At 40.4% G+C, this 15674-nt stretch overlaps 2 protein-coding genes across 2 annotated transcripts; both read left to right on the plus strand.

Annotated features, from left to right (window-relative positions):
- The first annotated feature begins 647 nt into the window (after window positions 1-647).
- On the plus strand, window positions 648-4054 carry LOC129177004 (regulator of G-protein signaling 21-like). Its single transcript, XM_054767674.1, has 4 exons — window positions 648-831; window positions 963-1047; window positions 1131-1297; window positions 3554-4054. Exons 1-4 carry the CDS (start codon window positions 799-801, stop codon window positions 3728-3730), a joined length of 462 nt encoding a protein of 153 aa, XP_054623649.1. The 5' UTR covers window positions 648-798; the 3' UTR covers window positions 3731-4054.
- Window positions 4055-8713: 4659 nt separating this feature from the next.
- LOC129176779 (regulator of G-protein signaling 13-like) lies at window positions 8714-12475 on the plus strand. The gene is made up of 5 exons (XM_054767166.1): window positions 8714-8851; window positions 8945-9004; window positions 9094-9155; window positions 9241-9407; window positions 9500-12475. Exons 1-5 carry the CDS (start codon window positions 8736-8738, stop codon window positions 9683-9685), a joined length of 591 nt encoding a protein of 196 aa, XP_054623141.1. The 5' UTR covers window positions 8714-8735; the 3' UTR covers window positions 9686-12475.
- Window positions 12476-15674: the final 3199 nt, after the last annotated feature.

Raw genomic sequence — 15674 nt, forward strand, 5'->3', positions numbered from 1 at the left:
ATCTCACAACAGGCATAATAATAACTAATAAAAAACCCACAAAGCTGATAATCAACGCTGAACCCCGGCGTCACTTCCTGTCTGCCCGTCACTCCGCTCCCCTGGAGAACACATTTATAGCAACTTACGTCTTAAATGGCGTATTTAAGTGTAAAGGTGACTATAGGGGTGTTATTCCATGTCTACAGGGCTCTAATAATTGTGTTAAAAAGCATATTTAGAAGGTTGTAAACAAGTTTTCTATGCTCCTACTATGAAAATATTCCATTTATAAATAGGGAATCCAACTTCACGAAAATTCACTTATCACGGTCGGGTCTGGAACCAATTAACCGTGATACACAAGGGATTACTGTATAACAAAATACTGTATAAATACATACAATATATTTGAACAACACAACAACAACAACAAAATGGTGAAAATAAACATAGACCTGAAAAATATCAATTTTGATCCGATACAGATACTACACAGCACACAGGGTCAAGAGGTGAGGTGAAGCTAAATCACAGCTGAGCCGTCTGAGGTTTCTGAGGTGTGGCAGACAAGGAAGGACGCCCCGATCTGTCCCAACAACAACACTTTGCATCCACATTTCCATATCTTCCATTCATGTCGGGATGGCTCATTTGGATTTGTTCAGTCGCTTGTCTCCGGCATTTCAAAACAATCACAGTCACATCATCAGCCTGCCAGTGTATTGTCTGCTGTTTCCCGTTCGTTTAGGACAAAGAGATGGCAATAAAGTGAGTCATTGCATTTTGATTATTGGGCATTAAGCGTTTACAGCAGCCATGTGGAAAATACCAAGGAGGATTTCACTGACTGTAAGTCTCATTTTGCACTATAGTGTATGTTTATTTTACAAGTAGCTGCCTGGTCTATCAAATGGAGTGTTTGCTGGCCTACATAATGATGCCCTCATGGATTTGTGATCGATCTTGATTCTCTTTTCAAGGCTAGGTTGTGTTGCTTTCCCAAGGACCCACTGGAGGATGTTGACACCTGGAGTGAGTCGATGGACAAAGTCCTCACTTGTAAAGGTGAGTGCCACTTTATTGTGATTGACATATCCTCCCCCTCCATTCGTACAGGTTATTATACAGCATTTGCACTTTGCTTTCAGCCGGACAGTTAGCTTTCCGAGAGTTCCTGCAGTCGGAGCACAGTGAGGAGAACATCCTGTTTTGGCTTGCGTGTGAGGAGTATAAAAAGACTAAGACGGTCCCAGAGATGATCTCTTCTGCCAACAGGATCTACTCTGAGTTTGTCCAAACAGAAGCGCCCAGACAGGTACCGGCAGGACCAAGAAGTCAGAGGCTGATATGATATAAATACAACATCGAGGTAAATTAGCGGCTGCTGCAAAGCTTTGTGTTCACCATTTTTTTAATATGCGGCGGTAGGGAAAAATTATATACTGTATTTGTAAAGCAGCAGAATTATATGACTCATGTCTCAGCCTATCACTGAATAAAAATATGTCCAAATTAAAAATACTAACAGTAATTTCTGGTGTATAAGCCGCTACTTTTTTCTTAAACTTTCGACCCTGTGGCTTATACAGCGGTGCGGCTAATTTATAATCTTGTGACATCTCCTTTACTTAAGAACTACTACTAATCGTTTAAATCGCTCGCGAGTCAGTGAGTCAGTGCTCTTTCTTTGGCAGGAGCCAATCACAAGCTATCAGCGCACTCACAACGAGCTTGTCAACCCATAGGAAATCGCAGGAGGTCATTATATATAACAGTGTAACAATACAACAGTTTGACTCATCGTGTCATTTTACAAAGAACATTGAACTCATCACACAGCAACTTAACACTCAAAATGTATATCTGTGTTCCCATAATGCATTGTGTCTGAGCGATGCATTCATTGGTGCCTACCAGGGCACCGCAATGACGTCAGCCCCCCTCTGTGCTGTGGGCTCCTCTGGCTCCCTCTGGTGGACTGAGGCAGCATTGCAGCGCCATCCATCCAGCCATCCATTTTCTATGCTGCTTGTCCTCCAATGAAATGCTTTACTCAGAAGAAATGCATTATGGGAAAATGCATTTTGTATTCGTATTGATACATGTTTGTATATTTATTATATTTATTAGGTATACTTTTTGAGTGTTAGGTTGCTGTGTGATGAGTTTAGTGTTCTTTGTAAGATGACACAGTGAGTCAGACCGTTGAATGGGTTGACTAGCTTGTTGTGAGCTTCTTGTTTTTCAGCGACCCTGTCAAGGAGCTGTCTGGCCCTCACAGACTCGTGCGCGGCACAATATGCTATTTTACGACGTGGACATGTGCGGCTTATAGTCCGGTGCGGCATATATATGTAGAAAGGGCTGTCAAAAGTAGTGCGTTAACTAATTTATTTCACTGATTATGTTAACATTTTTAGTTTAGTTTTTAATTAACACATGAACATCATGTCAAGCCACATCTCGCTGTTGTGATGGCAGTCGGAGGCACAATTGCATCCGCACACAGCCACACAAGAGTGTCACACTTTATTCTGACCTGAACACATCAACAACAGTGCAATTCCAACACCATGTGTGTATTTCCAACTCACAAAAACGCCTTTAGTCCGTTCGGCATCGGAACGACACTTGCTCATTGTCACTGGAGGACCACGACACAAATTATTGTTATTATTGATGTGCGTTATCTTGGAGCTTGATTTAAATTTTCGGTTCATTCGGAGCTGTTAATACATACAAATATAAATACTGTCCTGTCATTTATCTTTTCTTTTCATAAAATATAGTAAAAAATGGGCATATTTCAGACATAGTTACAAATGGTGACTATCCATCCATCCATTTGCTATTTCGCTTGTCCTCACTAGTGTCGTGCGGGTATGCTGGGGCCTATCCCAGCTCACTTTGGGCGAGAGGCAGGGTGCAAATGGTGATTAATTCTGATTTATTGAAAACCAATTACAAAAATATACCAAAAAATACAAAAAAAATGCGACATTTGACTACTACTAACGATAATAATAATAACAACAACTATCATATATATTATCATTATTTATTACTAAAAATAACAAATATAATAATATTTCAGGTCTAAAAAGGTTGCATTACTGCATGTCAGTTGTCAATGGTAAAAAAAGTAGCACCAACTCGGTGACAAACCATTGTACCCCTAAAAATACAACATCGTACTTTTTCTGATGCGTAAAATATTATAAGCATTGTTGGACAAATTTATGAAAACAAGTAATTAGTTATAGTTACTAGTTGCTTTCCCCTAAAAGTGTTTGAATTAGTAATGCAATTATTCATAAACGTAATTAGTTACCAGGGACTGTAATTATTGCATTACTTTTTTGAAAAACAGTCAACAATGGCGACTGAAACAGCATTCAGATTCTTGATTGATTGATTATTGATAATAAGACACAACATTTCACTGTAACGGTAATGGCATACTCCCTTCATTAGTTATTACTGCACAATTCATTCAAGATGGCCTCCTCTTCTCCAGAAGACCACAGTGAAAGGTGAAAGACGAGCTGTGTTCTCTATGATTTGATTCCAGATCAACATTGATTGTGCTACCAGGGAGAACATAACAAAGAACATCTCTCAGCCGACCCTGACTTCGTTCGACACGGCACAGAAGCTCATCTACTGCTTGATGGCCAGAGATTGCTACCCACGCTTCCTCAAATCTGACATCTATCAAGGCCTGCTGAGGAGAACTGACTCAAGGTGACTGTTTTTAAACCACAGACGTGCAAAATCTCTCCAAATCTCTCATCGGCAGTAGCCTTACTATCGGCTTGAAGTGTACAGAATGTAGATTTTTCTCAACCTGTGTGGCAGTAGACAGTCCGAGACCATTTGCAGCTTGTATTATACTGTTATCTTTTTAATTAAGTGAAGATAATAAAGGTCTTTAAAGACAGATTGTGCACTGAGATCTATTTTCTCCGCTCCACCCTACTAAAGAACGAATACCCACATGTCAAGTATTATTATCGAACTGATTGTAACTGACAGAAATTTAAATATTCTCTGACGCATTTTCTTTCCAAATAAATATGTGACTTTTTGAACTTTGATTTTAGGGTGTCTTATTAAAAAAATGAGTGAAATTTTTCATTGGTTTCAACTCGTCGCACCCTCACATGTAGCTGAACAAGGTTGGTTGAATGGTTGAATACGTCATATTAGTCAAAATATATACATATTTAAGCAAATTTTACTTTTTTTTTTTTGCCTAAATTAAGCATTTTCAAGCATAAAAATGGCTAAATGAACTAAAATACGAGGAATTATGAAGACACATTCAAATTCTACATTGGTCACTAGTAATTGTTCGGTGAGACAAGCACCAGACTTGTTTGCTGGAACATTCATCCATCTTCTATGCCGCTTATCCTCACTAGGGTCACGGGGGTATGCTGGAGCTCATCCCAGCTAACTTCAGGCGAGAGGCGGGGTACACCCTGAACCGGTCGCCAGTCAATCACAGGGAACATACAGGCTATCCAAACAACCACTCACATTCACGCCTATGGATAATTTAGAGTCACCAATTAGGAAGTTGGTGACTGGGAGGAAGTTGGAGTACCCAGAGAAAACCCACGCACGCATGGGGAAAACATGCAAACTCATGCACGTCCCCACCACCACGGAGGGACAAACACAGATGACAGGCCGGCGTCCTCGCTGCCAGCCAGGCAGCATCTGGTGGCGACGCTGCAGCCAGCAACACTGGCAGGCGAGGACTTGCCACTTCTGCCGCAGGAATTGTGGATGGCCGGCGCGGCCAGGTTTGCGGCGGCTGAGTTGGAGATGGCTGAGGCGGCCAGGTCCGCGAAGCCAGAGCTGGAGATGGGGCGGCCAGAACCACGGGGCAGAAGGCAACCTGGCCTCCGCCTGGACCGCCTGATCAGGTAAAGACTTGCCCTCGGCCGAGTGTGGAGCTATAGAGCCAGAGGTGATCCAACCTCGGCCCTGCATGGAGATGTAAAAGGTGCCACAGGTGACCTGACCTCAGCCTGGGCAGGTGTTGTGGCTGTGCGGCTGGGAGGGGCTGGAGGTGGGTCTTGAATCCAGTTGGAGGGACGACCCCACCACAAGGTTTGTTCAACTTAAACGATCCTCCAGGTGCCTCGTGGTCACACCGCATACGCTCGTACTGAGAGGCCATTTCCAAAGACAAATTCCCATGGAATGTCTCCACGGGGGTCATCTTTGACTAGTTCATTTTCTTACATTTTTGATGAGCTGTCGAATGCTGGACCTCCGGTATGCAGAGACAGACGCAGCATGCAAATAAAAGTCCTTTTGTTATACACAAGCAGGTGCAGGTACTCACAGTTGTGCAGGAAACATGCGGCAAAAAGCGACAGAGGAAAAGGCTCTGTGAAAACACAACCGACGCTGGGCTTATGCACCCAACTGACTGCAATTGCAAACAGCTGCACACAGTTCCACTGGGGTAATGCGGCTGCATCCTACCCCCAGCAGGAAGTACACCATTCCAAAATAAGAGCGCAGGCCTGTCCTGCTGAACATGACAGTGTCAAAGTCATTATGTAAAGTCAGTTTGAGTTTGGTCTTTTTGATAAGATTACAATGTATCAGAGGGAGATGAGCAATCGGTTTCCCGAGGACATCATTTGTTGTTCACGCAAATCTAAAAGTAGATTATTTCAGTAAATTCCCTGCAGTATACAAAATACAAAACCTATGAAGCTTTTTAAAAACTAAGTATAAAGCATGAAAGATTATGATGTTCTTTTGCATCGTGTGTGTTGTGACTGGAAGGTAGAGTTATAAAAACATTTGGTTCAACTCATTGTTTTGGAATTATTTGAAATGCGATAGAAGCTTCCAAACACTGCACACATGTGTTGATCTCACCACTGCTTCCTCTTAGCATTCAAGGATCCTTTTCAAGAGAAAAATGTCGATAGACAACCCACGCATGATGTGACGTTCAAGTAAGAGTGAACATTCACGGCAGGAGGAAGTGAAAAAAAACAAACAATATATATCTCAGTGTCACGGCAATAGTTTACTGGAGGAAGTGGACAACAGTAGGAGATAAGAAATTTGTGTTGCAACAGCAACCGGCCAAACGTGAATTTGGACCCACACTGACGTCAAATAAAAACGCAAATAAAAACGCTGTGACAACAGCACAAACCTTTAAAAGTGACACACTAAATAATGATACGAAAGGGCTTCTCTTTCGAGCACTGAGGGTTTCAGGATAAGGGGGTTGTGCAATGTTAGGCTGTGGTGGTGTTTTTGCAGCAACCAACCCCAATTTCGACAAAATCAATAAAATAATCCCTCGTTTATTGCGGTTAATCAGTTCCAGACCCGACTGTAATAAGTTCATTTCAGGGTAGTAGATTTATTTATTTTTAAATTAAAGATTTTCATAGTTAAAACCTATTTTTGTCCTTTTAAGTATGCTTTTTTAAAAATTATTAGAGCCTTCTAGACATGAAATAACACCCCCAGAGTGACCTTTTCACTCACATTACCCAATATAGCGGCGTGAAGCGGCTTTTTAAGGTCATGTCACAGCATCTCAATAAGATTCAGGTCAGGAGTTTGACTAGGCCACTCCAAAGTCTTCATTTTGTTTTTTCTCAGCCATTCAGAGGACAGAACAGAGGACTTGCTGCTGTGTTTTGGATCATTGTCCTGCTGCAGAACCCAAGTTGCTTGAGGTCACCAACAGATGGCCGGACATTCTCCTTCAGGATTTTTTGGTAGACAGCAGAATTCATGGTTCCATTTATCACAGCAAGTCTTCCGGGTACTAAAAGCAGCAAATCAGCCCCAGACCATTACACTACACCACCATATTTTACTTTTGGTATGATGTTCTTTTTCTGAAATGCATTACTTTTACGCCAGATGTAATGGGACACACACCTTCCAAAAAGTTCAACGTTTGTCTTGTCAGACCAAAATCATCAAGATGTTTTCTGGCAAAACTGAGACAAGCCTTAATTTTTTTTGTTCAGCAGTGGTTTTCGTCTTTGAAATCTGCCATGCAGGCCATTTTTGCCCAGTGCCTTTCTTATGGTAGAGTCATGAACTGTGACCTTGACTGAGGCAAATGAGTGAGAACTGCGGTTCTTTGGATGTTGTTGTGGGGTCTTTTGTGACCTCTTGGTTGAGTCGTCCTTGTGCTTTTGGGGTAATTCTGGTTGGTAAACCAAATTTGGTTGATAGAGTGAAAAAAAAGTGCTCCTCCTGTGTGAAAATGGTCAATTTTTGTCTTCTTACTTTGTCTTTCTTCCCCACGCCGTTTGAAACCCTTTCTTCAGTACATGAACTCTTGTTGGCTCGGTAGCAAGTCTTGTGTCCCTGCAGTGATCCCATAGCCTGCACATTACAGTTGAGCAATGTGTTGTAAACAAACAATAATAGGAGTGTAAAGGTGACTATAGGGGTATAATTTAATGTCTACAGGAATCTAATAATGGTAAAAATTGGATTTAGAAAGTCATAAACAGGTTTCCGATGCTCTAACTACAAAAATAGTCAATTTATTATTATTGAATCCTACTTTGCAGGAATACACTTATCGGGTTTGAAACCAATTAACCGCGACAAATGAGGACGTCTCTACGAGAACATGACTTTTGCGGAGTCCCTGCAAAACAGTATGCAAAATAGTCTGAAATAAGACATGTAAGACACAAATAAGACACGAGTACCATGCCATGAATAATTAATTGATGTTAACTCATCCGCAATGTTTTATGGAAATTGGTTTTGTGGTTTTTGTGTCAGTCTGCTAACATGGATAAATGTGTCACGCGCTCCACTATGTCACTTGATATGCTATGTCTTTGTTAAGATGCACCTAAAACTCTATTTTTCTCTGCAGGTGAGCAGTGATGTTGTTTATTGTAAATAAGCTATTAGAAAAACTACACACTTTCCCCTGCCTTTGGGAATTTATCAGAAACAAACATGAGGAAAGCTAGACGGGGGTTTTTGGTTAACTTGCCTGAGGTCTGTGCAGGCAACGTGGGGTCACTTCCTGTGACGGTCTGATTGTGACTGTCACTGGGTGTCTGTCTGTATCTGTTCCTTGTGATTGAGTAACGACCAATCCAGTTTAAAGTCAGCGGGGATAAGCTGCAGCTTATCAGGATACATGGTATGTCCGTGAATCATTTCATTCCTCCAGGTCATTGTATTTTCAGGGCAGTGAATCGATCACAACAAGACTGTTCAGGTCATCCAGGGAGACGTTTCACCTCTCATCCAAGCAGGCTTCATCAGTTCATGCTCACAACTAGATAGGACTGCTCTAGTCTGAGGGGATGGTGCAGGATCCATGGTCGAAAACATAGACAAAGTGTTGTGATGATTTTTATCCTGCTTTTACCCTAACTTGACATTTCAACATATACTTTCCAAAACATCTGCTCTTTGAATCCCTTCTTTGTCGTTGCAAAAATGGGGCAAACATTTGCCTATCTGCTTTCCACTGTCACATTTGCATCGCCAGACGAGATGTCCAATTATGTCAGCAGGTTTCAGTACATGCCGTCGTAGCTGCAGGCAGGCGCAGATTTACGTCATGCTCAACTTCCTCTTTTAGTCTGCGGTTAGCCCAAAATGAGACTGTGATACTTATTCAACACCTCTGCCTCTTGTATATAAGTTTTGGTAGCTCCACAGAACAGCGGGAGCTGAAGTTGCTGTTTTATTTATTTGGAGCGGTCCAACATATGTCGATACATGTGCACAAAAAAACTAAGTTCTGCATGTCAAGTTCAGTCTCATCAGCACCAAGAAAGACACTCCTCAGCATGGACACTGAGAAGAACAAACCAGCAAGAAAAAGGTGAGTACTTTAACGGGACTGTAGTTTCTTCTTATTGATATTTAACACGTTTGCGTAAGTAATAAAATAAGGCCTGGTGGTTTGTGTGGACAGAGAAAGAAACCTAAAGTTTCGACTACAGTGCAGATCATCTCAAGCATCCAGCACTGAGGGGTAGGTCCATCAAAACCTACAGTAGATGGTTACAAAATAAACACCTTTGGAGCCACGGTAATGTGTTTTACCATTCCCACCATTTGAAGGCTTTGTTTTGAAGAATTGTCCCAGTGGTCACACTCCCTGGAGAGACTTATAGCATCAAAATGTAAGTTAATCCTTTAGTTCCAATGCTATTCCATGCTTGTTCTTTCCTCTCTGCACTTACTAACTCTGACCTTTTCTTGGATTAGATGGAATAAAGATATTCCAGGCTTTCCTGAAATCCGAGTTCAGTGATGAAAACATGGAGTTTTGGCTAGTATGCGAGGAATACAAGAAAATCAGGTCCCCCTTCAGGATGACATCCAAGGCAAAGAAAATCTTCAAATGTTACATTCAGGCCGAGGCACCGAGAGAGGTGTGCACACATGCAGCACCCATACGGAATGACAGTTATTGGACGTGGAAGACGGCAGTACAAGTAGTAAAACCTGCATGTGTGTCTTCCAGATTAACATTGATCACAAGACCAGAGAGCAGATCAGACGCAGCCTTAAGGCAGGTTGCGCAGGGTGCTTTGATGAGGCCCAGAGGATCGTCTACGGGCTAATGGAGAGGGATTCTTACCCCCGCTTCCTGAAGTCAGACATATACAGGACTTTTCTGGAATCTGTATCCAAATCCGTGGCAATGTAAGGACCTCCCGTGCCAGGTTTGTTTGGCTGTAGACTGTGAACCCAAATGCCTGTCTCCCTGAGGGACGCTGAGCATCCATGCAGTGGGAGTACTAGGCAAAAGCTATAAAGTGATCTTTGTAGTCTGGACTGTAACATACTGTAAGTAGCATTTGTGTGGTAATGCATATCAAAAGTACTGGTTTAGAACCAGATGGGGTGATATACTGTACACAAATGCATGCAGGAGTTGTCAGACTTTATAAAAGATTCCAAGGGTACACACCAGGAACTGCATATTCCAAAGACTTTTAACCAATGATGCAAGTCTATACATTTGCGTTGCCACCTTGATTGTATCTCTCTGGTATGTACACACACCTGTCATCTGCCAATCTAAAGAGAAGCGTTGAGTGAATAATGTAATGTTTGCAAAGATAATATTGCTTATCTTTGATTTTTCATTTACAAGCAATGCTGGGAGAAACGGCGTTATTGTTACTAACACTGTTGTTGTTTTCCAATTACTATTTCAAACGTTGCAACATTGTGAAATGTGGCGCGTCATTATGCACTGATATCTGCATGAAATATCTACTGCACAGGCAATAGTGTGGAACCTTGGTTAGCATCATTAAACCGTTCCAGAAGGTCTGACTCTAACCGAAATGTACTCTAACCAAATACATTTTTCCCATAAGAAATAATGTAAATCCAATTAATCCGTTCCAGAAAGCCAATACACGCAGATTTACAATAATTTTTTCACATGCAAAAAACAATTCTAAATGCATATAAATACATATAAATGATGAGTGAAATTTATAAAGGAACATTTTAGGTTACTTTTATCTTCATTGAAGATGTGATTGTTGTCAAAGACACAATGTGGCAGCGAGATCAACACAGACAGACAGAGTTATTTCTTCAATTCAATATTTTTTTTTGCCTCAAGTCTCTGCTGTTCTTATTGATCACGGTTGCAAAATAAATGGAGCCAAAGAAAAAGAAGGTGAACAACACTATTAAATTCAAGAAAACTCACTGCCACATGGTGCCTTTGGCGATAATCACCTCCTTAATGAAGGTAAACGGAAACTTAAATGTCATGCCTTTCATTCGGCATTTATATGCATTCAGAATTGATTTTGCATGTAAAACTATACTTGTTAAACTATAAACACATGTTTTCTGTTAACATTTTTTAGACTTGTGGCATAACTGTTAGTTAGCAAAGAACTACAGAGTCAATGCTGATATTGAAGATCACATCACCATGACAACAAGGAAAATGGATGACACAACCCACAAACAAAGAATGACGCAGTTGGAAGGATTACGTTCATCAACATTTGACATCACTACCACGTTGCAAGGGCCTGCTCAACATGAAATACTGAAATTGGGAACCCATGTATGTGCATTCAGTGACATTCACAACACAACACGAAAGACTGCAGGACAGGAAGACCTAGAAGTGGATCCAGACAACAGCAAAGGAAAAGGGATCTTTTTTTGTAACAACTGCTTTTTATTACACAGAGGAGGGAACGTTAAATTATATATTGATCCACAAGCCTTAACTCTACCATAACACAGCATTTGTAATACATCCTGATCATTTTTGTACGTTATTTAAGATTTGTTAAATAGTTCATGTTGATAACAGGAAGTGAACACATGTATTAGCAGTTGATGTGAAACAAAGCGGGAGTAGGATTAAATAAGCTCTGCTTCTTCCTACTCCTTTTCGCACATGTGGAATTGTGAATTGTAACAAAGTATTCCAATGTAAATTGAATGCACGCTCAAAATAAACATACCGTACACCGGCGACAGAGCTGACTTACGGTTTCTGCAAGCTAATTGACTGCTAACAGGGATGTTTTGTGATAAAAAGACATTATGAACACAGTTGGACTCACGCAGTGTATTAATAATAGGAGACAAGTTGCGCCATATTTTACACTAACTGGAAAATGTACGCAAACAAAATTTGGCCGTGAATTTTCAACGTTAACCTAAAAAGGATGTACGCCAAACGAGGTTCCACTGTAGCTAGTCAACAAGACTAGCTAGTCAACGAGAGTAAACACTGCCCCCTAGCTTTTTTTCACAGAGAATTGCAAATCCCGATCCCAGCCGCAGCCCTATTCTCATGAAACATTCAAGATTAAAGATTCAAGAGTTTTATTGTCATATGCATGGTAAAACAGGCAGTTATACTATGCAATGAAATTCTTATTCTGTTCATTCTCCCAAGAAAAAAAAGAAAACACAAGAAAGAATAAGAACATAAGAAACATATATACCAATAAATTAAGCAACAACAACAGAAGAGACATTAATACAAATAAATAATACAAATAAATAAATAAATAAATAAAAGTGCTATGAGTGTGTGCGTGTGTTGCGTGCGGTGTGTGTGAGTGCTTCGGTGAGAAGCCTGATGGCCTGTGGGTAAAAGCTGTCACACTGCAAAGCTAAATCCAAATTCTTTTAGATATTTGTTGTTTTTTCAAAAAAGTAACACAAAAATTAGTTTCCCTTGTAATGACATTTATGCAGGATTATTTCTGTTACTAATTCAATAACTTTTTTGGGAAAGTACTCAGTAACATTTTACTTTTTTGAAGTAATTTGCCCATCACTGTTTACAAAGCTGCTTATAACTGTTGTTTGCTGTGGTGTAGAACTGCACCGCATTTTACTGAAAGATGTTTACAATATTTTTCCTACATTATTTGATGAGTTGGTTCTCATCACCCACTCAAGGCAGGTTCTTTGATGCATATCTTGTACTGAATCCCATTAGCTTGAATAGGCTGCCCTAATTAAGTCAGTGGCAAATGTATTTTTTAAAACGTCAATAAAGCTTTTACTCTTCTGCCTTTTCTACATTTGTGCTCAGTCATTGCTCCAACCACTCCATTTTCAATAAGCTAAATATTTAAGACATTTCCTGCATATGCAAAATCCATTAACCCACAATGATGACATGGAGGTCTCCTCGGAATCCAAAAATAAATGAGTGTATAAGCAGACTGCATGTGAACAAATGCTGACTTGAACCCATAAATGTTTGGAATTTGCATGACTCATTGAGCATTAATCCCGTGTCAGTGCCCTTTCATGGTGTCAAAAATATTTAAAAAGCTTCAAACCATGCCAGTCGGGCTTTACAGCCATTGGTTTTTAAAGATCAGTCAATGTTTGAAAAGTTTTATAAGTAACTATAACAGAAAAGGAGCATGTATTTGTAGCATTACAAGCATGAAAACAAAAGCTTATCTGCGTGTGTGACAGATCCGAGGAGGAAGTGTGAAGGCCCATATCCGTGTGTGGTTTGGTATCACTTGTCATCCTTGTGACTGCACACAGGCTCATAGTCAATTCACAACGTTACGATGTAATGAAGTGCAAACTAAAAACTCCCTCACGATACTGATGATAGTGAAGTGAGATATGACATGTCACACTATATAAACATACAATATAAACCCATTTGCTGTATGTTCTCCCTCTGTTACATGTCTTTCTCTGTTCAATAAACCAGCCGGGGATAAAATAATTATTACACCCATTGTATAGCATATACTGTATACTGTAGACCAGTCCAGGGTTTCCATAGGGGACCCTCAAACACACCTACAGTACTGCTGTTCACCTGCCCAGTATCTAAGACAGAAATTAAGAAAATGTTGTCACTTACAAAAAAAATTCCATCTCCTTCTCTCTTACGATTAAAGGAAAAAAAAGATGTACATGGAGGCGGCTAACCCACTCAGTGACGGTGTCGGAGTCATGATGATCTTTTTCATCTGACTGATGTTAACCCCTCAAGGTATTCTCTCATGCATAAGCAATTGGGTTTGAAGTTAAAGTCATGACACCAACAACAGTTTGAAAAAAAACAATAACAACATGAAAGCGCTCACATTAATAAAACATTCATGTCATACTGCTGTTATCCACCAGTAAGCGGTCAATTGGTTCCAGACCCGACAGTGATAAGTGAATTTCCGCAAAGTAGGACTCAATATTATGGATTGAGTAAAAAACTCAATGCACAAAAATGAGCCAGCAGTTGACGTTTACAAAGTATAAGGAAAAAGAGTCCTGAACCACAGGCTAAGCCATATGACACCTGCTCTCTATGCAATTTAAAGCATATTAAGGGTCAAAGTTTTCCCATAAGGCATTGCGTCTGAGTATTTCATTCATTGAGGTGCTGCAATGACATCAGCCTCCCTCGGGGCTCTGTGCTCCTCTGGCTCCCTCTGGTGGACAGAGGCGCCTCGTACTTCAGCTACATTATTAGTATTAGTTGGTGTTGTATGTGATTAGCAAATGAATAACGTGCTGTACATGTTACTGTTTATAAAGCAATGTTTATTTTGTATAAAAACCCATTGGATCACCATAACCATAACCACTATTGTCGCATTAGCTATTCTGAATACATTATATAACTCCAGTATACTGCAGGTTCAAATACAGACACCTAATTTGAACCAGGACATAATTTCAGATGCCTCATAATTTCAATACATTTAAAGTATACCTGCTCTGCATGCATAGAAAATGGTTATATTACGAAATACTATTGATTGACACAAATTCCAAAGGAAGGTTGAAAAATCGGCGCGATTCCAAAAACAGACCGACACAGGAATCTGAGAACAAATGCTTGTTAAGTTTGGGGAAAATGTGCTGTCTAAAGTTGCAAGAACTCGGGAATTCGACGTCCCCAATTTTACAAGACTTCAACTCGGCAAGCGTCAGAGGATTAACTCTGTACATATCTTTCGCTATTTCTTTGGCAACACTAATTCATAAAGCCGCCCGCTCAGCAGCCTCTCAGGGATTATGTCACATGCAGCAGAGTGCCCTAATACTGAGGCCCAATGCAAAAACAATGAAAATCTGGACATTTTCATCACGACACGCAGAACACGAAAACTAGGACATGTCCTGGGAAAACAGGTTGTTTGGTCAACCTATGAATGGGACATTCAACATGACGCACAACTCCTAAAACCAAAGTATTGTACAGTATATACAGAATATATACCGTAAATTCTGGTGCATAAGCTGCTACTTTTTTCTTAAACTTTGAACCCTGTGGCTTATACAGCGGTGGGACTGATTTATGGATAAAATCTAATCTTGTGACATCTCCTTTAATTCAGAATTACTACTAATCGTTTGAATACTGTGCCGCTCACAAGTCAGTGAGGAAACGGTAGCTCTTTCTTTGGCAGGAGCCAATCATGAGCTATCAGTGAACTCACAACAAGCTTGTCAACCCACTGAAAATTGCATGAGGTCAACAGTCAATATAACAGTCTGACTCACTGTGTCATCTTAGTATGAACACTAAACTCATCGCACAGCAACTTAACACTCAAAAGGTACCTAGGAAATATACAATACAAGTACCAATACGAGTTTAAAATGAAAAAAGACTCAACTATTTTTAAGTGTTGCCATAATGCATTCTTTGGTGCCTGCTGGGGTGCTGCAATGATGTCAGCCTCCCTCTGGGCTCTAAGCTCCTCTGGCTCCCTCTGTTGGACAGAAGCAACATTGCAGCGCCACCCATCCATCCATCCATTTTCTATTCCACCTGTCGTCCAATGAAATGTTTTATGCAGTGCATTATGGGAAAACGTTAAAATTGTTGTTTTGTACATGTAATAGTTCTGTATCTGTATCTGTTCACCCATCTAAATGATCTGTGTCCGTATCTGGACTCGGGGTGGGCGGGGCATAAACAAGAAGTGGGCGTGGCTTAACAGGAAATAAGTGGGGCTTAAATCGGTTATTATTTTAAGTCTGAAATTGACATGGATTGACCAGAAGTTGCTATATGTATTGTTTATTATTCCGCTATATGTGTACTGTGTATGTGTGTAAGTGATCTGTAAAACATCATTATTTAATTATTTTTAATGATCTTTGTGAAGTTGGTGATTCATGCAAACATCCAGTGTTGGCAAACAGGAAAA

The sequence above is a fragment of the Dunckerocampus dactyliophorus genome, chromosome 2, assembly GCF_027744805.1.
Source record: "Dunckerocampus dactyliophorus isolate RoL2022-P2 chromosome 2, RoL_Ddac_1.1, whole genome shotgun sequence".
Classification (NCBI taxonomy): domain Eukaryota; kingdom Metazoa; phylum Chordata; class Actinopteri; order Syngnathiformes; family Syngnathidae; genus Dunckerocampus; species Dunckerocampus dactyliophorus.